This window comes from Protomyctophum bolini, assembly GCF_963924005.1.
Source record: "Protomyctophum bolini genome assembly, chromosome: 9".
Classification (NCBI taxonomy): domain Eukaryota; kingdom Metazoa; phylum Chordata; class Actinopteri; order Myctophiformes; family Myctophidae; genus Protomyctophum; species Protomyctophum bolini.
Window position 1 is genome coordinate 45,143,953 of NC_137870.1, and position 27,579 is coordinate 45,171,531.

Here is a 27,579-nt window from a genome sequence, read left to right on the forward strand (position 1 = left end):
CCCGGTACTGGCTTGTAGTGGTGTGATATAGATATATATATATATATATATATATAAATGTATTTGTGTATTGCATATATATAATATATCTCCATGCTCTAGCACTTTATAACCCGTATAGCACTTTAGACCTTATTTATTGAACTGTATTCTTGCTACATGAAATACATACTTGATTGACTGTTTTTATAACTTTTATATTGTTAAAACCAATTAATTTAATAAAGACATTTTTGTATATTGGTTATCCACGTTTCTGCCTTGCCTAATTATACTGTATATTGAACCTGTGTTTGGGAGTCATTACGTGCTCCGGGTGTCCAGTATTGCATTTAGTAAATATCTCCTGGGGCGCAATTCCCCAGGTGGCGTAGTTGGCTACCTTAAGCAATACCACCTTACCACATTTGGCGTGGGTCGGCAGGACTTACAAATTAGAAATAGGCTTGGCAGAGACGTGTTAATTTGTTTTCTTTTCCTTTTCTGTTTGGAACAGTGGTTCCTGTGGAAAAAAAAAAACTGGGAGTGTATGGTGTGGATTGTGGTTAATTTGTTCTTTTTTTTTTCCAGTCTGAAGCAAAGCAGCAGTGTGTGGTGGTGGGACGTGAGAGCACCCCGTGGTCACCTGAATTGGCTCCCTGGTTTCCACGGTATACGGGTTGGGTACTACTCCAATTGGTCGTAAGTCTTGAAATTTTTCTGTTCCCATCATGGCTTCGGAGGCTGAGCTACAAGAGCTCAGGGACCTGGTAGCGCAGCTAAGGGCGGATAATAGTTCGCTGAGGCAGGAACAGAGAGATGCACAACCAGGTAGTAGTAGTATTATCTCCTCTGAGGTGTCAGTTCCTTCCACTTTGGCACCACCTTTGGGAGGGGCCAGTGCTATTGCACCAGAGAGGTTGGTCTTTGTGCCGCGAGATAGAAAGTGCCCGTATTTTAACGGCAGGTCAGGTGCAAGTATAAATGAATGGGTTGAGGAGGCACAGGCTTGCATGCGTGCTCGCTATCTTTCGGCCATAGACCAAGCTTTTTTTCTGTTTGACCACTTGGAGGGGGAGGCACGGGAGGAGATAAGACATCGCCCTGCTGCGGAGAGGGAGGACCCCAATAGAATTATTGGCATTTTAAAAGACATGTACGGGTGCTCACAGTCCTACGTAGCTTTACAGGAGGCATTTTTCTGCAGGAAACAGCAAGATGGAGAAACGTTACAGGAATTTTCTCTTGCTCTTCTGAGTTTAATGGAGAGAGTCAGACAGCGCTCACCGGCCGGCATGGCTAATGCAGGGGCCTTGTTGAGAGACCAGTTCACGGAACATGTCCTAGAGAGCTCCCTTCGACGGGAGTTGAAACAATTAGTACGTCGGTGTCCAACCAGTACCCTATTGGAGGTTAGAGAGGAAGCGATCCGCTGGGAGCGGGAGGGCATGCCAGGGGGGGCAAGGGGCCGTAGCTATTCCGTCCCCTCGGCACATGGCATCCAGTATGCGGTTCACAGCGGTCCACAGCGTCCATCAGGCGGTAACTCATCTCAGCTCACCAGGGAGGAGTTTAGTGAATTGAAGGACATGCTAAAAAAACAACAGGAGCAGATAAACCAGCTCACTCAGGCAATGGCACTCCGATATGACACTCCGCAGCCTAGTCGGACATCACGTGGTGGTCCGGTGATCTGTAGGAGGTGCCAACAGCCCGGCCATTTAGCTAGAGAGTGTGTGGCACCGGCTCCATCATCAGGTAGGGACAGGCCATCGTTCCCCCACGCACAGGCGGAAAACTAGCACCCCCTGAACTACAGAGCCGTAGTTCGGGTGGGGACCCTAATGGCTCAAGAGGTCTTATTAATGCGGGTACAATATCAAGCTTAATGTCATCTTGTCCGCATTTGGATGTTTGTATTGGGGGGAGACTGGTGCCTTGCTTGATCGACACTGGATCCATGGTGTCCACAATAACTGAGTCCTTCTTTGTACAGAACTTCGAGCCATGGGGCCAGGATCGCCTACGATCGTGTCACTGGTTGCGGCTGAGTGCTGCTAATGGTCTCCCTATCCCCTATGTCGGCTACATGGAGCTGGACGTAGAGCTTTGTGGGAAGATCGTGCCGAAGTGCGGAATACTAATCGTCAGAGACCCTCCAACAACTCTTGCTTCCCAGGCTCCTGGGGTCCTGGGAATGAACGTCATGGTTCGTCGCTATCGTGAGCTCTTTGGCCAGCACGGGGATGCACTCTTTAAATCACTGCCAGTATTGCAGGCCCCCAGTCCCATCGTAGATGCTTTACAACGATGCCACAGGGCGGAAACTCAACCAGCTAGGTTTGACCTGGGGAAGGTAAAGGTTCGTGGCAGGCACGCATGGCGCATCCCAGGGGGCATGATGAGGCTGGTCGCGGCGACATGTACAGACCATGAAGTTCCCACCTCGGTCTTCTTCGAACCCCCGGAGTCTGGTCTACCTGCTGGGTTGTTGGCTTCTCCAGCCTTACTTACAGTGACTCGGGGCACGGTCTATGTCCCAGTAGTCAATGTGGGAACCACTGACGTGTTGCTTTACCCACGGGTTGTCTTGGGCCAAGTGAGCAGCACTCAGGTGATTACCTTGCCGTCGGGTGTCATCGAGGAGGGATCAGTCACAGCGACCATCTCTTCCCAAACCGGGGGTACTTCCATAACAGACCAGATTGAGGCTCTGGATCTGAGTGCTCTGTCGAGTGAAGACCAAGGACCGGCTAGAGCCCTGCTGCGGAAGTACAGCGGAGTGTTCTCGGCCCATGAAGGGGACTTGGGCTGTACGGACTTGATCTCCCACGAGATCCCGTTACTGGACGATGCCCCAGTTCGCCAGAGACATCGGCGCATGCCTCCCTCCGAATACGAGGTTGCAAAGGCCCATATAAACCAGCTGCTGGAGTCACATATTATCAGGGAGAGTAGCAGTCCATATGCATCTCCCATCGTCTTGGTGAAGAAGAAAGATGGTAGTCTCCGCATGTGCGTTGACTACCGACGGCTAAATGCAAAGACGAGGAGGGACGCATTCCCGCTTCCCCGGATCGAGGAGTCACTGGATGCATTGACGGGAGCTCGCTGGTTCTCGGCTATGGACTTGGCCAGCGGGTACAACCAAGTTCCGGTCGTTGAAAAGGACCGTCAGAAGACTGCATTCTGCACCCCATTTGGCCTCTTCGAATGGAATCGAATGCCATTCGGACTCTGCAATGCCCCGGGGACTTTTCAGCGCCTGATGGAACGCTTGTTTGGAGATCAGAACTGTCAAACTTTACTTCTTTATCTTGACGATATTGTCATTTTCTCCTCCACCGTGGCTCAACACTTGGAGCGGATGGACCTCGTTCTTGGCAGGCTGCAACGGGAGGGCTTGAAGGCCAAGCTGTCGAAGTGTGCTTTCTTCCAACGTGAAGTTCACTACTTGGGCCATGTGATCTCCGGCCAGGGAGTCTCCACAGACCCCGGGAAAATTGAGGCTGTCGCCAACTGGAGTCAACCAGCCACGGTCTCAGAGTTGCGCTCATTCCTGGGCTTTGCCAGCTACTACCGCCGTTTTGTAGAGGGGTTTGCCAAAATGGCAGCACCTCTGCATGCACTGGTAGCTGAACTGGCAGGGACAAAGTCCAAGAGGGCTTCCCTTAAAGTGTCAGAACAGAACTTTCCTTCTCTATGGTCGGAGCAGTGCCAATCAAGCTTTGAAGCCTTGAAGAGGAAGCTTACATCTGCGCCTGTCCTGGCTTACGCTGACTTCTCCTTGCCTTTCATCTTGGAAGTGGACGCCAGCCACAGCGGATTGGGTGCTGTCCTATCCCAGGAGCAGGAGGGCAAAGTGCGCCAGTGGCTTTCGCCAGCCGGGGCCTCCGCCCACTGAGCGCAACATGACGAACTATAGCTCCATGAAGTTAGAGTTTGTAGCGCTCAAGTGGGCCATGACCGAGAAATTCCGTGAGTACTTGCTGGGGCATCGTTGTATTGTCTATACAGACAACAACCCACTGGCGCATCTATCTTCAGCCAAACTCGGTGCAGTGGAGCAGCGTTGGGCCAGCGAACTGGCGCCATTCGACTTCGAGCTGAAATATCGCTCGGGTAGGAGCAATGGGGAATGCGGACGCACTGTCTCGACAACACCAGCAGGGGCGACAGAGCTACAGGAGTTGATTCCTGGTACCACCTTCCAACTGTGCTGCGGATGTCTGTACCACCGGAGCAACCAGTTCAGGCAACTCAGGCGACCATTACAGCTTTGCCTGGCCATAGCTTATCCGACTTGCAGACCTTGCAGGCTGGGGATACGGTCATTCAAGAAATTCTAGTTCACTGGAGGCAGGGGACACGCCCAAGCCCTGCGGAACGCAAATTATTGTCTAAACCAGCAACAACACTGCTTGGCCAATGGGATCGCTTGGTGGAGAGAGAAGGTGTGCTATACCGTAAGGTCTTCCGCCCGGATGGGGCGGAGGAGACACATCAGTTGGTTCTGCCTGAGGTCCTGAGGAAGGACGTTCTGACACAGGTTACACCAGCAACATGGACATCAGGGTGTCGAGCGAACCACAGAGTTAGTCCGTCAGCGGTGTTATTGGCCGGGAGTGTCCGCTGATGTGGCCCAGTGGTGCCTGGAATGTGAGCGGTGTCAGGTAGCAAAGGATACCAGACCGGCTGCACGAAGCTTCATGGGTCACCTTCTTGCTTCACGGCCCAACGACATTGTGGCGATTGACTTCACCATCTTGGAACCTTCCCGGTCAGGTCACGAAAACGTCTTGGTCATAACTGACGTGTTCAGCAAATACACGCTGGCCATTCCCACTAGGGACCAACGGGCATCCACGGTGGCGCAAGTACTGGTCAATGAATGGTTTTATAAATTCGGGGTCCCTGGTCGCATTCACTCGGATCAGGGCCGAAACTTTGAAGCATCTCTCATCCAACAGCTCTGTAGTCTGTACGGGATTCAGAAGTCTCGGACTACACCGTACCACCCTGCTGGCAACGGACAGTGTGAACGATTCAATCGAACTCTACACAACCTCTTGCGCACACTGCCATCCTTCCGTAAGACTGATTGGGCTGACTACCTCCCGCAGATGCTATTTTGCTACAACACCACCCCCCACCAGGCCACAGGGGAGACTCCTCATTACTTACTGTTTGGTCAGGAACCACGTCTACCGGTGGACTTCCTGTTAGGGAGGGTCCCTGAACCGATAGCAGGCAGTGTAAACGCTTGGGTCACCGAACATCAGAATCGGCTGCAGATAGCCTTTGAGGGGGCTCGGGATCGGCTGAAGATTGCGGCAGATCGGAGAAAAGCGCTTCATGACCCAAAAGTCCGGGACCCGTCCTTGGAGGAGGGCCAGCTGGTTTATCTCCGGGACCTTAGCGTGAGAGGCCGCCACAAAATTCATGACTTATGGCATCCCGAGGTCTATAGGGTAATTAAAGCCCCCAAGCCTGGGGGGGCCGTGTACACTATTGCACCGGTGAAGGAACCGAGCCAAGTGAAGCATATTCATCGCTCACTCCTCAAACTCCGAATTGGGAAAGAGTCCGCCACCAGTAACTCTCCAAGCGACCAACGGGTAGAACAGTCACCTCCTCAGGTGGGTGACGATCACAACGATGGCGACTGGTTTGTTCTGACATCAGAAGTACCCCAGGCCCCTTTGTCTTTGCCCGTAGATCCATCTTCCCTGTGTCCTTCTGGCCAACCAGATTCCATCCTGGCTGAGCCTGTTATCCCAGAAGAGAGCCCTACGGGGCAGTTGGACCTAGAACCCGCCGTTCCTCAGTTAGACGAACCGCTTATTAACGAAGATAGACAGGTGAGTCCAGAGTGTGCGGAAGCTGATCCGAATCGGAAGGATTCAGCCCCCACTGTGCTGGTGGCTCTCGAAACATCTGCGGTTGTGCCTGTGGACTTAGAGTCCAGCAGGTTACTTCCACTCCCTAGATCTGACGAGAATAGCGAGGCAGTCCGGAGAACAGTGAGGTCTACAGCGGGCCAGCATTCGAACCGTTACCACCTTCCACAGGCTGTGGATAGGGGGTCCACGTCGGCATCTAATGCTGTCTACGCTTTGCACAGACCATGGAGTTAGCCATCGTCGGGTCGACGATGCAAATGGAGGGGACGGATTGTGGCAGGATGGGCGTGAGCGTTCCCACGCTGTCACGTCCCATCCTCCGCCCACTGATTAGGGCTAGATTGTATCAGCGGCTTTATAAGGTGACGCGTCGGCCGTGTTTGTCAGCTGTCTGTCTCTCCCCTCTACACTGCTGGTGGGTGACACAGGCTCTACGGGTTTGAGTCATTCCTCCCGCACCTTGTTCGTCTAAGAGCTGTCCCGTGGCGCGCTTGGTTCGCACTTCAGTGCAGCCTTGAAGCTACGTACGCTTTCCCCTGCTATCCCGTGGCGTGTGGTGAAACAGCACCGCGCCACCTAGTATACTGCTTTACCTGGCTACCGCTGCAGTGGGTACAACGCCAGTGCACGTTGGTATCATTAACGCGGGGCCGGCACCACACCTGCTGCTTTGCTGCACCTAAGCATTCGATCCACACTTGGACTGTAGTGTGTGAGAAGGCGCAACCCACGGCTACGAGTGGTCCTCTGGTTGATCGTTTGACTCAATGCCCTCTTGATTGTAGCCCATAGCGGCCGTCTTCTATATTCTACCTATTATAACATATTCCTCTCTATATTGGCTTGTGTGTGTATATATATATATATAGATACTTAGTGCTGTATTATATATATTACAACTAGGCCCACTATAGGCCGGAGAGAGATCACTGTTATTATCCTGTACCCTATACTTGCCCCTGCGACAAGCTAATCTATCTATCCTTCTTACAGGACCGGTACCGGGGACAGCCACGCTGGAGCAGAGTACAGCCGTCCAGTGGTGGTGGTAAAGCCCTTTTCTTTGAGTTTGTTGTGTTGTGCTTTATTTTGAGTTGCTGTGTTGCATATTGCCACCACCCTGGATAGGTGAGCCTGCCAGCTCGCCTCCTCCCCCCCGGTACTGGCTTGTAGTGGTGTGATATAGATATATATATATATATATATAAATGTATTTGTGTATTGCATATATATAATATATCTCCATGCTCTAGCACTTTATAACCCGTATAGCACTTTAGACCTTATTTATTGAACTGTATTCTTGCTACATGAAATACCTACTTGATTGACTGTTTTTATAACTTTTATATTGTTAAAACCAATTAATTTAATAAAGACATTTTTGTATATTGGTTATCCACGTTTCTGCCTTGCCTAATTATACTGTATATTGAACCTGTGTTTGGGAGTCATTACGTGCTCCGGGTGTCCAGTATTGCATTTAGTAAATATCTCCTGGGGCGCAATTCCCCAGGTGGCGTAGTTGGCTACCTTAAGCAATACCACCTTACCACATTTGGCGTGGGTCGGCAGGACTTACAAATTAGAAATAGGCTTGGCAGAGACGTGTTAATTTGTTTTCTTTTCCTTTTCTGTTTGGAACAGTGGTTCCTGTGGAAAAAAAAAACTGGGAGTGTATGGTGTGGATTGTGGTTAATTTGTTCTTTTTTTTTTCCAGTCTGAAGCAAAGCAGCAGTGTGTGGTGGTGGGACGTGAGAGCACCCCGTGGTCACCTGAATTGGCTCCCTGGTTTCCACGGTATACGGGTTGGGTACTACTCCAATTGGTCGTAAGTCTTGACATTTTTCTGTTCCCATCATGGCTTCGGAGGCTGAGCTACAAGAGCTCAGGGACCTGGTAGCGCAGCTAAGGGCGGATAATAGTTCGCTGAGGCAGGAACAGAGAGATGCACAACCAGGTAGTAGTAGTATTATCTCCTCTGAGGTGTCAGTTCCTTCCACTTTGGCACCACCTTTGGGAGGGGCCAGTGCTATTGCACCAGAGAGGTTGGTCTTTGTGCCGCGAGATAGAAAGTGCCCGTATTTTAACGGCAGGTCAGGTGCAAGTATAAATGAATGGGTTGAGGAGGCACAGGCTTGCATGCGTGCTCGCTATCTTTCGGCCATAGACCAAGCTTTTTTTCTGTTTGACCACTTGGAGGGGGAGGCACGGGAGGAGATAAGACATCGCCCTGCTGCGGAGAGGGAGGACCCCAATAGAATTATTGGCATTTTAAAAGACATGTACGGGTGCTCACAGTCCTACGTAGCTTTACAGGAGGCATTTTTCTGCAGGAAACAGCAAGATGGAGAAACGTTACAGGAATTTTCTCTTGCTCTTCTGAGTTTAATGGAGAGAGTCAGACAGCGCTCACCGGCCGGCATGGCTAATGCAGGGGCCTTGTTGAGAGACCAGTTCACGGAACATGTCCTAGAGAGCTCCCTTCGACGGGAGTTGAAACAATTAGTACGTCGGTGTCCAACCAGTACCCTATTGGAGGTTAGAGAGGAAGCGATCCGCTGGGAGCGGGAGGGCATGCCAGGGGGGGCAAGGGGCCGTAGCTATTCCGTCCCCTCGGCACATGGCATCCAGTATGCGGTTCACAGCGGTCCACAGCGTCCATCAGGCGGTAACTCATCTCAGCTCACCAGGGAGGAGTTTAGTGAATTGAAGGACATGCTAAAAAAACAACAGGAGCAGATAAACCAGCTCACTCAGGCAATGGCACTCCGATATGACACTCCGCAGCCTAGTCGGACATCACGTGGTGGTCCGGTGATCTGTAGGAGGTGCCAACAGCCCGGCCATTTAGCTAGAGAGTGTGTGGCACCGGCTCCATCATCAGGTAGGGACAGGCCATCGTTCCCCCACGCACAGGCGGAAAACTAGCACCCCCTGAACTACAGAGCCGTAGTTCGGGTGGGGACCCTAATGGCTCAAGAGGTCTTATTAATGCGGGTACAATATCAAGCTTAATGTCATCTTGTCCGCATTTGGATGTTTGTATTGGGGGGAGACTGGTGCCTTGCTTGATCGACACTGGATCCATGGTGTCCACAATAACTGAGTCCTTCTTTGTACAGAACTTCGAGCCATGGGGCCAGGATCGCCTACGATCGTGTCACTGGTTGCGGCTGAGTGCTGCTAATGGTCTCCCTATCCCCTATGTCGGCTACATGGAGCTGGACGTAGAGCTTTGTGGGAAGATCGTGCCGAAGTGCGGAATACTAATCGTCAGAGACCCTCCAACAACTCTTGCTTCCCAGGCTCCTGGGGTCCTGGGAATGAACGTCATGGTTCGTCGCTATCGTGAGCTCTTTGGCCAGCACGGGGATGCACTCTTTAAATCACTGCCAGTATTGCAGGCCCCCAGTCCCATCGTAGATGCTTTACAACGATGCCACAGGGCGGAAACTCAACCAGCTAGGTTTGACCTGGGGAAGGTAAAGGTTCGTGGCAGGCACGCATGGCGCATCCCAGGGGGCATGATGAGGCTGGTCGCGGCGACATGTACAGACCATGAAGTTCCCACCTCGGTCTTCTTCGAACCCCCGGAGTCTGGTCTACCTGCTGGGTTGTTGGCTTCTCCAGCCTTACTTACAGTGACTCGGGGCACGGTCTATGTCCCAGTAGTCAATGTGGGAACCACTGACGTGTTGCTTTACCCACGGGTTGTCTTGGGCCAAGTGAGCAGCACTCAGGTGATTACCTTGCCGTCGGGTGTCATCGAGGAGGGATCAGTCACAGCGACCATCTCTTCCCAAACCGGGGGTACTTCCATAACAGACCAGATTGAGGCTCTGGATCTGAGTGCTCTGTCGAGTGAAGACCAAGGACCGGCTAGAGCCCTGCTGCGGAAGTACAGCGGAGTGTTCTCGGCCCATGAAGGGGACTTGGGCTGTACGGACTTGATCTCCCACGAGATCCCGTTACTGGACGATGCCCCAGTTCGCCAGAGACATCGGCGCATGCCTCCCTCCGAATACGAGGTTGCAAAGGCCCATATAAACCAGCTGCTGGAGTCACATATTATCAGGGAGAGTAGCAGTCCATATGCATCTCCCATCGTCTTGGTGAAGAAGAAAGATGGTAGTCTCCGCATGTGCGTTGACTACCGACGGCTAAATGCAAAGACGAGGAGGGACGCATTCCCGCTTCCCCGGATCGAGGAGTCACTGGATGCATTGACGGGAGCTCGCTGGTTCTCGGCTATGGACTTGGCCAGCGGGTACAACCAAGTTCCGGTCGTTGAAAAGGACCGTCAGAAGACTGCATTCTGCACCCCATTTGGCCTCTTCGAATGGAATCGAATGCCATTCGGACTCTGCAATGCCCCGGGGACTTTTCAGCGCCTGATGGAACGCTTGTTTGGAGATCAGAACTGTCAAACTTTACTTCTTTATCTTGACGATATTGTCATTTTCTCCTCCACCGTGGCTCAACACTTGGAGCGGATGGACCTCGTTCTTGGCAGGCTGCAACGGGAGGGCTTGAAGGCCAAGCTGTCGAAGTGTGCTTTCTTCCAACGTGAAGTTCACTACTTGGGCCATGTGATCTCCGGCCAGGGAGTCTCCACAGACCCCGGGAAAATTGAGGCTGTCGCCAACTGGAGTCAACCAGCCACGGTCTCAGAGTTGCGCTCATTCCTGGGCTTTGCCAGCTACTACCGCCGTTTTGTAGAGGGGTTTGCCAAAATGGCAGCACCTCTGCATGCACTGGTAGCTGAACTGGCAGGGACAAAGTCCAAGAGGGCTTCCCTTAAAGTGTCAGAACAGAACTTTCCTTCTCTATGGTCGGAGCAGTGCCAATCAAGCTTTGAAGCCTTGAAGAGGAAGCTTACATCTGCGCCTGTCCTGGCTTACGCTGACTTCTCCTTGCCTTTCATCTTGGAAGTGGACGCCAGCCACAGCGGATTGGGTGCTGTCCTATCCCAGGAGCAGGAGGGCAAAGTGCGCCCAGTGGCTTTCGCCAGCCGGGGCCTCCGCCCCACTGAGCGCAACATGACGAACTATAGCTCCATGAAGTTAGAGTTTGTAGCGCTCAAGTGGGCCATGACCGAGAAATTCCGTGAGTACTTGCTGGGGCATCGTTGTATTGTCTATACAGACAACAACCCACTGGCGCATCTATCTTCAGCCAAACTCGGTGCAGTGGAGCAGCGTTGGGCCAGCGAACTGGCGCCATTCGACTTCGAGCTGAAATATCGCTCGGGTAGGAGCAATGGGAATGCGGACGCACTGTCTCGACAACACCCAGCAGGGGCGACAGAGCTACAGGAGTTGATTCCTGGTACCACCCTTCCAACTGTGCTGCGGATGTCTGTACCACCGGAGCAACCAGTTCAGGCAACTCAGGCGACCATTACAGCTTTGCCTGGCCATAGCTTATCCGACTTGCAGACCTTGCAGGCTGGGGATACGGTCATTCAAGAAATTCTAGTTCACTGGAGGCAGGGGACACGCCCAAGCCCTGCGGAACGCAAATTATTGTCTAAACCAGCAACAACACTGCTTGGCCAATGGGATCGCTTGGTGGAGAGAGAAGGTGTGCTATACCGTAAGGTCTTCCGCCCGGATGGGGCGGAGGAGACACATCAGTTGGTTCTGCCTGAGGTCCTGAGGAAGGACGTTCTGACACAGTTACACCAGCAACATGGACATCAGGGTGTCGAGCGAACCACAGAGTTAGTCCGTCAGCGGTGTTATTGGCCGGGAGTGTCCGCTGATGTGGCCCAGTGGTGCCTGGAATGTGAGCGGTGTCAGGTAGCAAAGGATACCAGACCGGCTGCACGAAGCTTCATGGGTCACCTTCTTGCTTCACGGCCCAACGACATTGTGGCGATTGACTTCACCATCTTGGAACCTTCCCGGTCAGGTCACGAAAACGTCTTGGTCATAACTGACGTGTTCAGCAAATACACGCTGGCCATTCCCACTAGGGACCAACGGGCATCCACGGTGGCGCAAGTACTGGTCAATGAATGGTTTTATAAATTCGGGGTCCCTGGTCGCATTCACTCGGATCAGGGCCGAAACTTTGAAGCATCTCTCATCCAACAGCTCTGTAGTCTGTACGGGATTCAGAAGTCTCGGACTACACCGTACCACCCTGCTGGCAACGGACAGTGTGAACGATTCAATCGAACTCTACACAACCTCTTGCGCACACTGCCATCCTTCCGTAAGACTGATTGGGCTGACTACCTCCCGCAGATGCTATTTTGCTACAACACCACCCCCCACCAGGCCACAGGGGAGACTCCTCATTACTTACTGTTTGGTCAGGAACCACGTCTACCGGTGGACTTCCTGTTAGGGAGGGTCCCTGAACCGATAGCAGGCAGTGTAAACGCTTGGGTCACCGAACATCAGAATCGGCTGCAGATAGCCTTTGAGGGGGCTCGGGATCGGCTGAAGATTGCGGCAGATCGGAGAAAAGCGCTTCATGACCCAAAAGTCCGGGACCCGTCCTTGGAGGAGGGCCAGCTGGTTTATCTCCGGGACCTTAGCGTGAGAGGCCGCCACAAAATTCATGACTTATGGCATCCCGAGGTCTATAGGGTAATTAAAGCCCCCAAGCCTGGGGGGGCCGTGTACACTATTGCACCGGTGAAGGAACCGAGCCAAGTGAAGCATATTCATCGCTCACTCCTCAAACTCCGAATTGGGAAAGAGTCCGCCACCAGTAACTCTCCAAGCGACCAACGGGTAGAACAGTCACCTCCTCAGGTGGGTGACGATCACAACGATGGCGACTGGTTTGTTCTGACATCAGAAGTACCCCAGGCCCCTTTGTCTTTGCCCGTAGATCCATCTTCCCTGTGTCCTTCTGGCCAACCAGATTCCATCCTGGCTGAGCCTGTTATCCCAGAAGAGAGCCCTACGGGGCAGTTGGACCTAGAACCCGCCGTTCCTCAGTTAGACGAACCGCTTATTAACGAAGATAGACAGGTGAGTCCAGAGTGTGCGGAAGCTGATCCGAATCGGAAGGATTCAGCCCCCACTGTGCTGGTGGCTCTCGAAACATCTGCGGTTGTGCCTGTGGACTTAGAGTCCAGCAGGTTACTTCCACTCCCTAGATCTGACGAGAATAGCGAGGCAGTCCGGAGAACAGTGAGGTCTACAGCGGGCCAGCATTCGAACCGTTACCACCTTCCACAGGCTGTGGATAGGGGGTCCACGTCGGCATCTAATGCTGTCTACGCTTTGCACAGACCATGGAGTTAGCCATCGTCGGGTCGACGATGCAAATGGAGGGGACGGATTGTGGCAGGATGGGCGTGAGCGTTCCCACGCTGTCACGTCCCATCCTCCGCCCACTGATTAGGGCTAGATTGTATCAGCGGCTTTATAAGGTGACGCGTCGGCCGTGTTTGTCAGCTGTCTGTCTCTCCCCTCTACACTGCTGGTGGGTGACACAGGCTCTACGGGTTTGAGTCATTCCTCCCGCACCTTGTTCGTCTAAGAGCTGTCCCGTGGCGCGCTTGGTTCGCACTTCAGTGCAGCCTTGAAGCTACGTACGCTTTCCCCTGCTATCCCGTGGCGTGTGGTGAAACAGCACCGCGCCACCTAGTATACTGCTTTACCTGGCTACCGCTGCAGTGGGTACAACGCCAGTGCACGTTGGTATCATTAACGCGGGGCCGGCACCACACCTGCTGCTTTGCTGCACCTAAGCATTCGATCCACACTTGGACTGTAGTGTGTGAGAAGGCGCAACCCACGGCTACGAGTGGTCCTCTGGTTGATCGTTTGACTCAATGCCCTCTTGATTGTAGCCCATAGCGGCCGTCTTCTATATTCTACCTATTATAACATATTCCTCTCTATATTGGCTTGTGTGTGTATATATATATATATAGATACTTAGTGCTGTATTATATATATTACAACTAGGCCCACTATAGGCCGGAGAGAGATCACTGTTATTATCCTGTACCCTATACTTGCCCCTGCGACAAGCTAATCTATCTATCCTTCTTACAGGACCGGTACCGGGGACAGCCACGCTGGAGCAGAGTACAGCCGTCCAGTGGTGGTGGTAAAGCCCTTTTCTTTGAGTTTGTTGTGTTGTGCTTTATTTTGAGTTGCTGTGTTGCATATTGCCACCACCCTGGATAGGTGAGCCTGCCAGCTCGCCTCCTCCCCCCCGGTACTGGCTTGTAGTGGTGTGATATAGATATATATATATATATATATAAATGTATTTGTGTATTGCATATATATAATATATCTCCATGCTCTAGCACTTTATAACCCGTATAGCACTTTAGACCTTATTTATTGAACTGTATTCTTGCTACATGAAATACCTACTTGATTGACTGTTTTTATAACTTTTATATTGTTAAAACCAATTAATTTAATAAAGACATTTTTGTATATTGGTTATCCACGTTTCTGCCTTGCCTAATTATACTGTATATTGAACCTGTGTTTGGGAGTCATTACGTGCTCCGGGTGTCCAGTATTGCATTTAGTAAATATCTCCTGGGGCGCAATTCCCCAGGTGGCGTAGTTGGCTACCTTAAGCAATACCACCTTACCACATTTGGCGTGGGTCGGCAGGACTTACAAATTAGAAATAGGCTTGGCAGAGACGTGTTAATTTGTTTTCTTTTCCTTTTCTGTTTGGAACAGTGGTTCCTGTGGAAAAAAAAAACTGGGAGTGTATGGTGTGGATTGTGGTTAATTTGTTCTTTTTTTTTTCCAGTCTGAAGCAAAGCAGCAGTGTGTGGTGGTGGGACGTGAGAGCACCCCGTGGTCACCTGAATTGGCTCCCTGGTTTCCACGGTATACGGGTTGGGTACTACTCCAATTGGTCGTAAGTCTTGACATTTTTCTGTTCCCATCATGGCTTCGGAGGCTGAGCTACAAGAGCTCAGGGACCTGGTAGCGCAGCTAAGGGCGGATAATAGTTCGCTGAGGCAGGAACAGAGAGATGCACAACCAGGTAGTAGTAGTATTATCTCCTCTGAGGTGTCAGTTCCTTCCACTTTGGCACCACCTTTGGGAGGGGCCAGTGCTATTGCACCAGAGAGGTTGGTCTTTGTGCCGCGAGATAGAAAGTGCCCGTATTTTAACGGCAGGTCAGGTGCAAGTATAAATGAATGGGTTGAGGAGGCACAGGCTTGCATGCGTGCTCGCTATCTTTCGGCCATAGACCAAGCTTTTTTTCTGTTTGACCACTTGGAGGGGGAGGCACGGGAGGAGATAAGACATCGCCCTGCTGCGGAGAGGGAGGACCCCAATAGAATTATTGGCATTTTAAAAGACATGTACGGGTGCTCACAGTCCTACGTAGCTTTACAGGAGGCATTTTTCTGCAGGAAACAGCAAGATGGAGAAACGTTACAGGAATTTTCTCTTGCTCTTCTGAGTTTAATGGAGAGAGTCAGACAGCGCTCACCGGCCGGCATGGCTAATGCAGGGGCCTTGTTGAGAGACCAGTTCACGGAACATGTCCTAGAGAGCTCCCTTCGACGGGAGTTGAAACAATTAGTACGTCGGTGTCCAACCAGTACCCTATTGGAGGTTAGAGAGGAAGCGATCCGCTGGGAGCGGGAGGGCATGCCAGGGGGGGCAAGGGGCCGTAGCTATTCCGTCCCCTCGGCACATGGCATCCAGTATGCGGTTCACAGCGGTCCACAGCGTCCATCAGGCGGTAACTCATCTCAGCTCACCAGGGAGGAGTTTAGTGAATTGAAGGACATGCTAAAAAAACAACAGGAGCAGATAAACCAGCTCACTCAGGCAATGGCACTCCGATATGACACTCCGCAGCCTAGTCGGACATCACGTGGTGGTCCGGTGATCTGTAGGAGGTGCCAACAGCCCGGCCATTTAGCTAGAGAGTGTGTGGCACCGGCTCCATCATCAGGTAGGGACAGGCCATCGTTCCCCCACGCACAGGCGGAAAACTAGCACCCCCTGAACTACAGAGCCGTAGTTCGGGTGGGGACCCTAATGGCTCAAGAGGTCTTATTAATGCGGGTACAATATCAAGCTTAATGTCATCTTGTCCGCATTTGGATGTTTGTATTGGGGGGAGACTGGTGCCTTGCTTGATCGACACTGGATCCATGGTGTCCACAATAACTGAGTCCTTCTTTGTACAGAACTTCGAGCCATGGGGCCAGGATCGCCTACGATCGTGTCACTGGTTGCGGCTGAGTGCTGCTAATGGTCTCCCTATCCCCTATGTCGGCTACATGGAGCTGGACGTAGAGCTTTGTGGGAAGATCGTGCCGAAGTGCGGAATACTAATCGTCAGAGACCCTCCAACAACTCTTGCTTCCCAGGCTCCTGGGGTCCTGGGAATGAACGTCATGGTTCGTCGCTATCGTGAGCTCTTTGGCCAGCACGGGGATGCACTCTTTAAATCACTGCCAGTATTGCAGGCCCCCAGTCCCATCGTAGATGCTTTACAACGATGCCACAGGGCGGAAACTCAACCAGCTAGGTTTGACCTGGGGAAGGTAAAGGTTCGTGGCAGGCACGCATGGCGCATCCCAGGGGGCATGATGAGGCTGGTCGCGGCGACATGTACAGACCATGAAGTTCCCACCTCGGTCTTCTTCGAACCCCCGGAGTCTGGTCTACCTGCTGGGTTGTTGGCTTCTCCAGCCTTACTTACAGTGACTCGGGGCACGGTCTATGTCCCAGTAGTCAATGTGGGAACCACTGACGTGTTGCTTTACCCACGGGTTGTCTTGGGCCAAGTGAGCAGCACTCAGGTGATTACCTTGCCGTCGGGTGTCATCGAGGAGGGATCAGTCACAGCGACCATCTCTTCCCAAACCGGGGGTACTTCCATAACAGACCAGATTGAGGCTCTGGATCTGAGTGCTCTGTCGAGTGAAGACCAAGGACCGGCTAGAGCCCTGCTGCGGAAGTACAGCGGAGTGTTCTCGGCCCATGAAGGGGACTTGGGCTGTACGGACTTGATCTCCCACGAGATCCCGTTACTGGACGATGCCCCAGTTCGCCAGAGACATCGGCGCATGCCTCCCTCCGAATACGAGGTTGCAAAGGCCCATATAAACCAGCTGCTGGAGTCACATATTATCAGGGAGAGTAGCAGTCCATATGCATCTCCCATCGTCTTGGTGAAGAAGAAAGATGGTAGTCTCCGCATGTGCGTTGACTACCGACGGCTAAATGCAAAGACGAGGAGGGACGCATTCCCGCTTCCCCGGATCGAGGAGTCACTGGATGCATTGACGGGAGCTCGCTGGTTCTCGGCTATGGACTTGGCCAGCGGGTACAACCAAGTTCCGGTCGTTGAAAAGGACCGTCAGAAGACTGCATTCTGCACCCCATTTGGCCTCTTCGAATGGAATCGAATGCCATTCGGACTCTGCAATGCCCCGGGGACTTTTCAGCGCCTGATGGAACGCTTGTTTGGAGATCAGAACTGTCAAACTTTACTTCTTTATCTTGACGATATTGTCATTTTCTCCTCCACCGTGGCTCAACACTTGGAGCGGATGGACCTCGTTCTTGGCAGGCTGCAACGGGAGGGCTTGAAGGCCAAGCTGTCGAAGTGTGCTTTCTTCCAACGTGAAGTTCACTACTTGGGCCATGTGATCTCCGGCCAGGGAGTCTCCACAGACCCCGGGAAAATTGAGGCTGTCGCCAACTGGAGTCAACCAGCCACGGTCTCAGAGTTGCGCTCATTCCTGGGCTTTGCCAGCTACTACCGCCGTTTTGTAGAGGGGTTTGCCAAAATGGCAGCACCTCTGCATGCACTGGTAGCTGAACTGGCAGGGACAAAGTCCAAGAGGGCTTCCCTTAAAGTGTCAGAACAGAACTTTCCTTCTCTATGGTCGGAGCAGTGCCAATCAAGCTTTGAAGCCTTGAAGAGGAAGCTTACATCTGCGCCTGTCCTGGCTTACGCTGACTTCTCCTTGCCTTTCATCTTGGAAGTGGACGCCAGCCACAGCGGATTGGGTGCTGTCCTATCCCAGGAGCAGGAGGGCAAAGTGCGCCCAGTGGCTTTCGCCAGCCGGGGCCTCCGCCCCACTGAGCGCAACATGACGAACTATAGCTCCATGAAGTTAGAGTTTGTAGCGCTCAAGTGGGCCATGACCGAGAAATTCCGTGAGTACTTGCTGGGGCATCGTTGTATTGTCTATACAGACAACAACCCACTGGCGCATCTATCTTCAGCCAAACTCGGTGCAGTGGAGCAGCGTTGGGCCAGCGAACTGGCGCCATTCGACTTCGAGCTGAAATATCGCTCGGGTAGGAGCAATGGGAATGCGGACGCACTGTCTCGACAACACCCAGCAGGGGCGACAGAGCTACAGGAGTTGATTCCTGGTACCACCCTTCCAACTGTGCTGCGGATGTCTGTACCACCGGAGCAACCAGTTCAGGCAACTCAGGCGACCATTACAGCTTTGCCTGGCCATAGCTTATCCGACTTGCAGACCTTGCAGGCTGGGGATACGGTCATTCAAGAAATTCTAGTTCACTGGAGGCAGGGGACACGCCCAAGCCCTGCGGAACGCAAATTATTGTCTAAACCAGCAACAACACTGCTTGGCCAATGGGATCGCTTGGTGGAGAGAGAAGGTGTGCTATACCGTAAGGTCTTCCGCCCGGATGGGGCGGAGGAGACACATCAGTTGGTTCTGCCTGAGGTCCTGAGGAAGGACGTTCTGACACAGTTACACCAGCAACATGGACATCAGGGTGTCGAGCGAACCACAGAGTTAGTCCGTCAGCGGTGTTATTGGCCGGGAGTGTCCGCTGATGTGGCCCAGTGGTGCCTGGAATGTGAGCGGTGTCAGGTAGCAAAGGATACCAGACCGGCTGCACGAAGCTTCATGGGTCACCTTCTTGCTTCACGGCCCAACGACATTGTGGCGATTGACTTCACCATCTTGGAACCTTCCCGGTCAGGTCACGAAAACGTCTTGGTCATAACTGACGTGTTCAGCAAATACACGCTGGCCATTCCCACTAGGGACCAACGGGCATCCACGGTGGCGCAAGTACTGGTCAATGAATGGTTTTATAAATTCGGGGTCCCTGGTCGCATTCACTCGGATCAGGGCCGAAACTTTGAAGCATCTCTCATCCAACAGCTCTGTAGTCTGTACGGGATTCAGAAGTCTCGGACTACACCGTACCACCCTGCTGGCAACGGACAGTGTGAACGATTCAATCGAACTCTACACAACCTCTTGCGCACACTGCCATCCTTCCGTAAGACTGATTGGGCTGACTACCTCCCGCAGATGCTATTTTGCTACAACACCACCCCCCACCAGGCCACAGGGGAGACTCCTCATTACTTACTGTTTGGTCAGGAACCACGTCTACCGGTGGACTTCCTGTTAGGGAGGGTCCCTGAACCGATAGCAGGCAGTGTAAACGCTTGGGTCACCGAACATCAGAATCGGCTGCAGATAGCCTTTGAGGGGGCTCGGGATCGGCTGAAGATTGCGGCAGATCGGAGAAAAGCGCTTCATGACCCAAAAGTCCGGGACCCGTCCTTGGAGGAGGGCCAGCTGGTTTATCTCCGGGACCTTAGCGTGAGAGGCCGCCACAAAATTCATGACTTATGGCATCCCGAGGTCTATAGGGTAATTAAAGCCCCCAAGCCTGGGGGGGCCGTGTACACTATTGCACCGGTGAAGGAACCGAGCCAAGTGAAGCATATTCATCGCTCACTCCTCAAACTCCGAATTGGGAAAGAGTCCGCCACCAGTAACTCTCCAAGCGACCAACGGGTAGAACAGTCACCTCCTCAGGTGGGTGACGATCACAACGATGGCGACTGGTTTGTTCTGACATCAGAAGTACCCCAGGCCCCTTTGTCTTTGCCCGTAGATCCATCTTCCCTGTGTCCTTCTGGCCAACCAGATTCCATCCTGGCTGAGCCTGTTATCCCAGAAGAGAGCCCTACGGGGCAGTTGGACCTAGAACCCGCCGTTCCTCAGTTAGACGAACCGCTTATTAACGAAGATAGACAGGTGAGTCCAGAGTGTGCGGAAGCTGATCCGAATCGGAAGGATTCAGCCCCCACTGTGCTGGTGGCTCTCGAAACATCTGCGGTTGTGCCTGTGGACTTAGAGTCCAGCAGGTTACTTCCACTCCCTAGATCTGACGAGAATAGCGAGGCAGTCCGGAGAACAGTGAGGTCTACAGCGGGCCAGCATTCGAACCGTTACCACCTTCCACAGGCTGTGGATAGGGGGTCCACGTCGGCATCTAATGCTGTCTACGCTTTGCACAGACCATGGAGTTAGCCATCGTCGGGTCGACGATGCAAATGGAGGGGACGGATTGTGGCAGGATGGGCGTGAGCGTTCCCACGCTGTCACGTCCCATCCTCCGCCCACTGATTAGGGCTAGATTGTATCAGCGGCTTTATAAGGTGACGCGTCGGCCGTGTTTGTCAGCTGTCTGTCTCTCCCCTCTACACTGCTGGTGGGTGACACAGGCTCTACGGGTTTGAGTCATTCCTCCCGCACCTTGTTCGTCTAAGAGCTGTCCCGTGGCGCGCTTGGTTCGCACTTCAGTGCAGCCTTGAAGCTACGTACGCTTTCCCCTGCTATCCCGTGGCGTGTGGTGAAACAGCACCGCGCCACCTAGTATACTGCTTTACCTGGCTACCGCTGCAGTGGGTACAACGCCAGTGCACGTTGGTATCATTAACGCGGGGCCGGCACCACACCTGCTGCTTTGCTGCACCTAAGCATTCGATCCACACTTGGACTGTAGTGTGTGAGAAGGCGCAACCCACGGCTACGAGTGGTCCTCTGGTTGATCGTTTGACTCAATGCCCTCTTGATTGTAGCCCATAGCGGCCGTCTTCTATATTCTACCTATTATAACATATTCCTCTCTATATTGGCTTGTGTGTGTATATATATATATATAGATACTTAGTGCTGTATTATATATATTACAACTAGGCCCACTATAGGCCGGAGAGAGATCACTGTTATTATCCTGTACCCTATACTTGCCCCTGCGACAAGCTAATCTATCTATCCTTCTTACAGGACCGGTACCGGGGACAGCCACGCTGGAGCAGAGTACAGCCGTCCAGTGGTGGTGGTAAAGCCCTTTTCTTTGAGTTTGTTGTGTTGTGCTTTATTTTGAGTTGCTGTGTTGCATATTGCCACCACCCTGGATAGGTGAGCCTGCCAGCTCGCCTCCTCCCCCCCGGTACTGGCTTGTAGTGGTGTGATATAGATATATATATATATATATATATAAATGTATTTGTGTATTGCATATATATAATATATCTCCATGCTCTAGCACTTTATAACCCGTATAGCACTTTAGACCTTATTTATTGAACTGTATTCTTGCTACATGAAATACCTACTTGATTGACTGTTTTTATAACTTTTATATTGTTAAAACCAATTAATTTAATAAAGACATTTTTGTATATTGGTTATCCACGTTTCTGCCTTGCCTAATTATACTGTATATTGAACCTGTGTTTGGGAGTCATTACGTGCTCCGGGTGTCCAGTATTGCATTTAGTAAATATCTCCTGGGGCGCAATTCCCCAGGTGGCGTAGTTGGCTACCTTAAGCAATACCACCTTACCACACATGCAAGCAGAGCCTGTGGTGACGTCACCCCACCTACATGAGTGAGTGGGGTCGGGGAGGATACGCCCACTGTTCTGTGCATTCAGCGACCGCCGCGGAGCAAGTGGGTCAGTATGTCGAAGAGATCTCCAAAGTGTAGTTAACAGAGAGGGAAATGACTCTGAGACTGAGCACGCAAATTGGAATAAATGCGATGCTATAGTTCCCTGCAAAGGTTGTTGCAACTTGTAGGCTACCAGTTGCACCACGTCCACGAGGAAACATCTCAAAATCAATATGTCTACACGAGTCCACAACTCACGAGAATAATCTACAGTAGGCACATCGCGTTTGAGAGCCATGCGGAAAGCCGTGCCTGCACTCCCGCAGCTCCACCACAGCCGGCGGGGTACGAGGATGATGCAAGGCTCGTTCACTTTCCCCAGGCTAGTAGTAACGTAATAGAAAATAAAAACTACTAAACTTCTAAGCTTTTCATTAGGCGTGTTGTACAACTGTTGTTAATGGTGTTAATTTAGACCGCCAATGACTCGACGTCCTTCTGTCTGATATTATATGAATCACGTTAAATATAGCCAAATCAATTTGTCTGCACTTATTTTTTACAACTTATAAGCAACTCAACTGCTTTTGATTTGTCTCTAAATTAATCGCGTGACTGTTGAGCCCAGCGTTTAGGTGCATATACCTCCATAGATTGATTACTTTATAAAAAACAGTTTGCAGAAAAAAGCACAGGAACGTAGCCTACAGTTCAGGGTCTTAGGTCTGCTAAGAGGATTTTATAATCCAAGAAAGCACTATTTGTTTCCATTAGGGTAAGGGGTCCTTCATATTAAATTAATCTGAACATTAAAGACTTGTCACCACAACAATATCATTATTGCAATGTGTATGTACTGTATATTTAATATACAGTACAAATTGCAATATACAGTACAAATTGCAACAATGATATTGTTGTGGTGGCTAGCTGGTGGTGGTGAAATTAAAATAATAGTGCCACCTCATAATTGTAAAGAGCATTTTCAATAATTGAATTAATGGATTTGTGTTTATTATGTACTTGGTTAGGTTAGTTATAATATAAGCATAATCTATGTCAGAAAAAAGGGGAAAAAATTATATTGGGATCCGTTAAGGGAACCGTTAGGAACCGGAACCGTTAAGAGGGATCCGAGAAGGATTCGGAACCGTAAAAATCCTAACGAATCCCAACCCTACCGAAGTCCTGACGTAACTCGCTCATCCCTTCGATTCCCCCGGTTCGCGGAAGTAATTTCTCTATGGAGAATAACATGGGGTGATCTTAATAATTATCGTCTACTATAAGCGTTGTGGTCCAAAAATAAACAAGCTGTCTCTGCGTTATTGTCAGGGAGGTGTCTCTGTATCGTTTGCAACAGTCAGTCACTCATATATGCTTCTAGCGAAAATGTAACTAATTCAGTAGCAGTAACATTAGCATTTTCTCTCAGTCAGTTGATTCTTCATATCCATATGAGTGAAGCGGCCGGGATGACATGTTTATTTTTCAAACACAGTTCTTATATGAGGCGATCTAAAATCCCCCTATGGGGATTATAAATTTATAATGCAAATAAAAAGTACATGAACCTGTGGATTTGTGCCCTCTACCGATATTGGTGTCAGACTTCGGTGCTCAATAGAGCGCCGCAGTCCCTCCCCCTTTCAGAAAAACGAGTGGCCCAGGAAATCAAAACCCAATGCATTCTCCCATAGGCACTTAGGCATTTAATTTATTTAAAGACGGTTACGCCACGGACAAAGCCAACTCGGATCGTGACAAATCATGACAATGAACACAATGTTTTGGGCCGATCAAATCATTAGAAAGAAGAAAAGATAGTCAGGAGACAACACTATTTGTTTTGTTTTTCGTCTTATAAATTATTTGATCGGCCCAAAACATTGTGTTCATTGTCATGATTTGTCACGATCCGAGTTTGCTTTGTCCGCGGCGTAACCGTCTTTAAATAAATGAAATGCCTAAGTGCCTATAGGAGAATGCAGAATGCATTGGGTTTTGAAGAAAATAAAAACTACTAAACTTCTACAGAGCTTTTCATTAGGCGTGTTGTACAACTGTTGTTAATGGTGTTAATTTAGACCGCCAATGACTCGACGTCCTTCTGTCTGATATTATATGAATCACGTTAAATATAGCCAAATCAATTTGTCTGCACTTATTTTTTACAACTTATAAGCAACTCAACTGCTTTTGATTTGTCTCTAAATTAATCGCGTGACTGTTGAGCCCAGCGTTTAGGTGCATATACCTCCATAGATTGATTACTTTATAAACAGTTTGCAGAAAAAAGCACTGGAACGTAGCCTACAGTTCAGGGTCTTAGGTCTGCTAAGAGGATTTTATAATCCAAGAAAGCACTATTTGTTTCCATTAGGGTCATATTAAATTAATCTGAACATTAAAGACAACATTTTTCACCACAACAATATCATTATTGCAATGTGTATGTACTGTATATTTAATATACAGTACAAATTGCAATATACAGTACAAATTGCAACAATGATATTGTTGTGGTGGCTAGCTGGTGGTGGTGAAATTAAAATAATAGTGCCACCTCATAATTGTAAAGAGCATTTTCAATAATTGAATTAATGAATTTGTGTTTATTATGTACTTGGTTAGGTTAGTTATAATATAAGCATAATCTATGTCAGAAAAAAATGGGAAAAAATTATATTGGGATCCGTTAAGGGAACCGTTAGGAACCGGAACCGTTAAGAGGGATCCGGGAAGGATTCGGAACCGTAAAAATCCTAACGAATCCCAACCCTACCGAAGTCCTGACGTAACTCGCTCATCCCTTCGATTCCCCTGGTTCGTGGAAGTAATTTCTCTATGGAGAATAACATGGGGTGATCTTAATAATTATCGTCTACTATAAGCGTTGTGGTCCAAAAATAAACAAGCTGTCTCTGCGTTATTGTCAGGGAGGTGTCTCTGTATCGTTTGCAACAGTCAGTCACTCATATATCATACAGTCTGCTTCTAGCGAAAATGTAACAAATTCAGTAGTAGTAACATTAGCGTTTTCTCATTAGCGTACCCTCTACCGATATTGACGTCAGACTTCGGTGCTCAATAGAGCGCCGCAGTCCCTCCCCCTTTCAGAAAAACGAGTGGCCCAGGAAATCAAAACCCAATGCATTCTCCCATAGGCACTTAGGCATTTAATTTATTTAAAGACGGTTACGCCGCGGACAAAGCCAACTCGGATCGTGAATCATTAGAAAGAAGAAAAGAAAGTCAGGAGACAACACTATTTGTTTTGTTTTTCGTCTTATAAATTATTTGATCGGCCCAAAACATTGTGTTCATTGTCATGATTTGTCACGATCCGAGTTTGCTTTGTCCGCGGCGTAACCGTCTTTAAATAAATTAAATGCCTAAGTGCCTATGGGAGAATGCATTGGGTTTTGATTTCCTGGGCCACTCGTTTTTCTGAAAGGGGGAGGGACTGCGGCGCTCTATTGCAGTGCAGGGTGGAGACAGAGGCAATGGGAGGAAGGGAGACACCTGGCCTGGCTGGCCGGTGTCTTCCTCATCCAGACCATGCTTCCACTATGCTCTCTCTCCATTCTTTCACAGGCTGCGTTTTGGGCAGCATGCCATTATGAGTTGGAAACTTAAGTTTCATGATTTAATTCATTTGTTTGTTAATAAAACACTTTTTAGTTGCCTCCGGTCTGGTCTGCCATGGGCTCTCAACCTTTTTTGTTATGGCCTTATAGAGCCAGGCCATAAGAATGTGCACTTATCATATGTTTTGTGCTGCAAGAAATTCTGTATGAAATCTGAATAATCTTTTCTTGAATTAAGGACAGACGGTCGTAGTATTCTTTTTACATGTTAAAAAGAGAAAAGGGACCTTGACAAGGATTCACAACTTTATCAAACTCACCCTGAGCCTGTCTTCCTGCTGCGTTGTCCGTCATGTCCTGCTGTGTTCCAGGGACGCAGTCGTCCACACTCTGGTAGATTTCCACCACTCTCTCCTCCCAATCTACCCTCTGTCCTCTGTCTCCATCTCTCTGTCTCACCTTCTTTGTCATGTCTGGCTCGGCATAAATATCTGATTCTGTGTCTCCATCTCTCTTTCTCACCTTCTTTGTCATGTCTGGCTCGGCATAAATATCTGATTCTGTGTCTCCATCTCTCTTTCTCTCCTTCTTTGTCATGTCTGGCTTGGCATAAATATCTAATTCCATAGAAGTATGAGAGCCTTGAGCCATGAGTACAAATAAATAGTAACTACGTTGTATGAACTATATAACCATAACTAGCTTAGCAAAAATATCACCATGTCAGCCTGTGGCTGGTTTTGGCAGGATGTACTAAACCTAAATTCTCAAACACAGGATGTGCTAACTCACAGGTTGTGTGAGTTAGCACGTAAACGGAAACTAGAGGTGACCACAGTTTATCTGTAGCTTCTACATCTGTCCAAAGTTACACAACCCTCACACGAATGGAGAACCAACACCAAGTTACAAAGTTACACAATGATGATAAGCAATAAGGAGTTTTAACCCATTTAGGCCTGAAGAAAATGTCTTCTAAATCCTGACAGTTTTCTGAAATACCTATGTTTCTAGGCCTATATCACTCAATATTTCATGTCAAGGACCCCCAAAACTGCCTCCGAGACCCTCATCTGAAAATATGTTGTTCCAGGGACCTCCCCAGAGGCAAAGATTTGAGTTAAAAACGTTTGTTATGAAAAAAAAATGTTTCATTTTCACGATTTTTCAAAAATAGCAGACCTACAAGCTTGTAGCGCGCCACTCGGTGGCGCGCTATGAGCTTGTAGATCTGCTATTTTTCAATAGCTAAATTATAACATAATGTTTAAAACACCAAAAGGGGTTCCCGCCCCAAAATGGGATAATCAAACAATGTGTGAATGAATGCATGCGTGCGCATGTGCATTTATTCATGTGTGATGGGGTAGGGCAGGGTCCCCAAACTACGGCCCGCGGGCCGTATACGGCCCGCCATATCATTTTATGTGGCCCGCCTGCCTCAAGCAAAAAACAAACAAAAAAAACAACCCTTTTTTTTTTTTTATATATAGGATTTTTTTTCATTAGCACTGGATGAGAGCAAATAATTAGAATAATAAATTAAGATTAATTTGTATTGCTATTGGAGACACTGGGGAGGCACTGGGGGACACTGGGCAGGCACTGGGGAGGCACTGGGGAGGCACTCAGGGGGACACTGGGGAGGCACTGAGGGGACACTGGGTATAGGCACTGGGGAGACACTGGGGAGGCACTGTGGAGGCACTGGGGAGACACTGGGGAGGCACTGTGGAGGCACTCAGGGGGACACTGGGAGGCACTGGGGAGACACTGGGGAGTCACTGGGGAGACACTGGGGAGGCACTGGGGAGGCACTGGGGAGACACTGGGGAGGCACTGGGAGACACTGGGGAGGCACTGGGGAGGCACTGGGGAGGCACTGGGGAGACACTGGGGAGGCACTGAGGGGACACTGGGTAGGCACTGGGGAGACACTGGGGAGGCACTCAGGGGGACACTGGGGAGGCACTGAGGGGACACTGGGGAGACACTGGGGAGGCACTCAGGGAGGCACTGGGGAGACACTGGGGAGGCACTGTGGAGGCACTCAGGGGGACACTGGGAGGCACTGGGGAGACACTGGGGAGGCACTGGGGAGACACTGGGGAGACACTGGGGAGGCACTGGGGAGACACTGGGGAGGCACTGGGGAGGCACTGGGGAGACACTGGGGAGACACTGGGGAGGCACTGGGGAGACACTGGGGAGGCACTGGGGAGACACTGGGGAGGCACTGGGGAGACACTGGGGAGGCACTGAGGGGACACTGGGTAGGCACTGGGGAGACACTGGGGAGGCACTCAGGGGGACACTGGGGAGGCACTGAGGGGACACTGGGGAGACACTGGGGAGGCACTCAGGGAGGCACTGGGGAGACACTGGGGAGGCACTGTGGAGGCACTCAGGGGGACACTGGGAGGCACTGGGGAGACA

At 50.5% G+C, this 27,579-nt stretch overlaps 1 protein-coding gene across 1 annotated transcript in view; it reads right to left on the minus strand.

The window, feature by feature from the left end:
* LOC308321907 (uncharacterized protein) overlaps window positions 1-25,878 on the minus strand; it is a gene marked incomplete at its 3' end in the record, with an annotated part of 38,484 nt that extends 12,606 nt beyond the window's left edge. The window contains exon 1 of the mRNA XM_080773000.1: window positions 25,464-25,878. Within this exon, the coding sequence (XP_080629126.1) occupies window positions 25,464-25,794 (331 nt within the window). The 5' untranslated portion in view covers window positions 25,795-25,878. The remainder of the gene's footprint in view (window positions 1-25,463) is intronic.
* Between the last annotated feature and the right edge of the window lie 1,701 nt (window positions 25,879-27,579).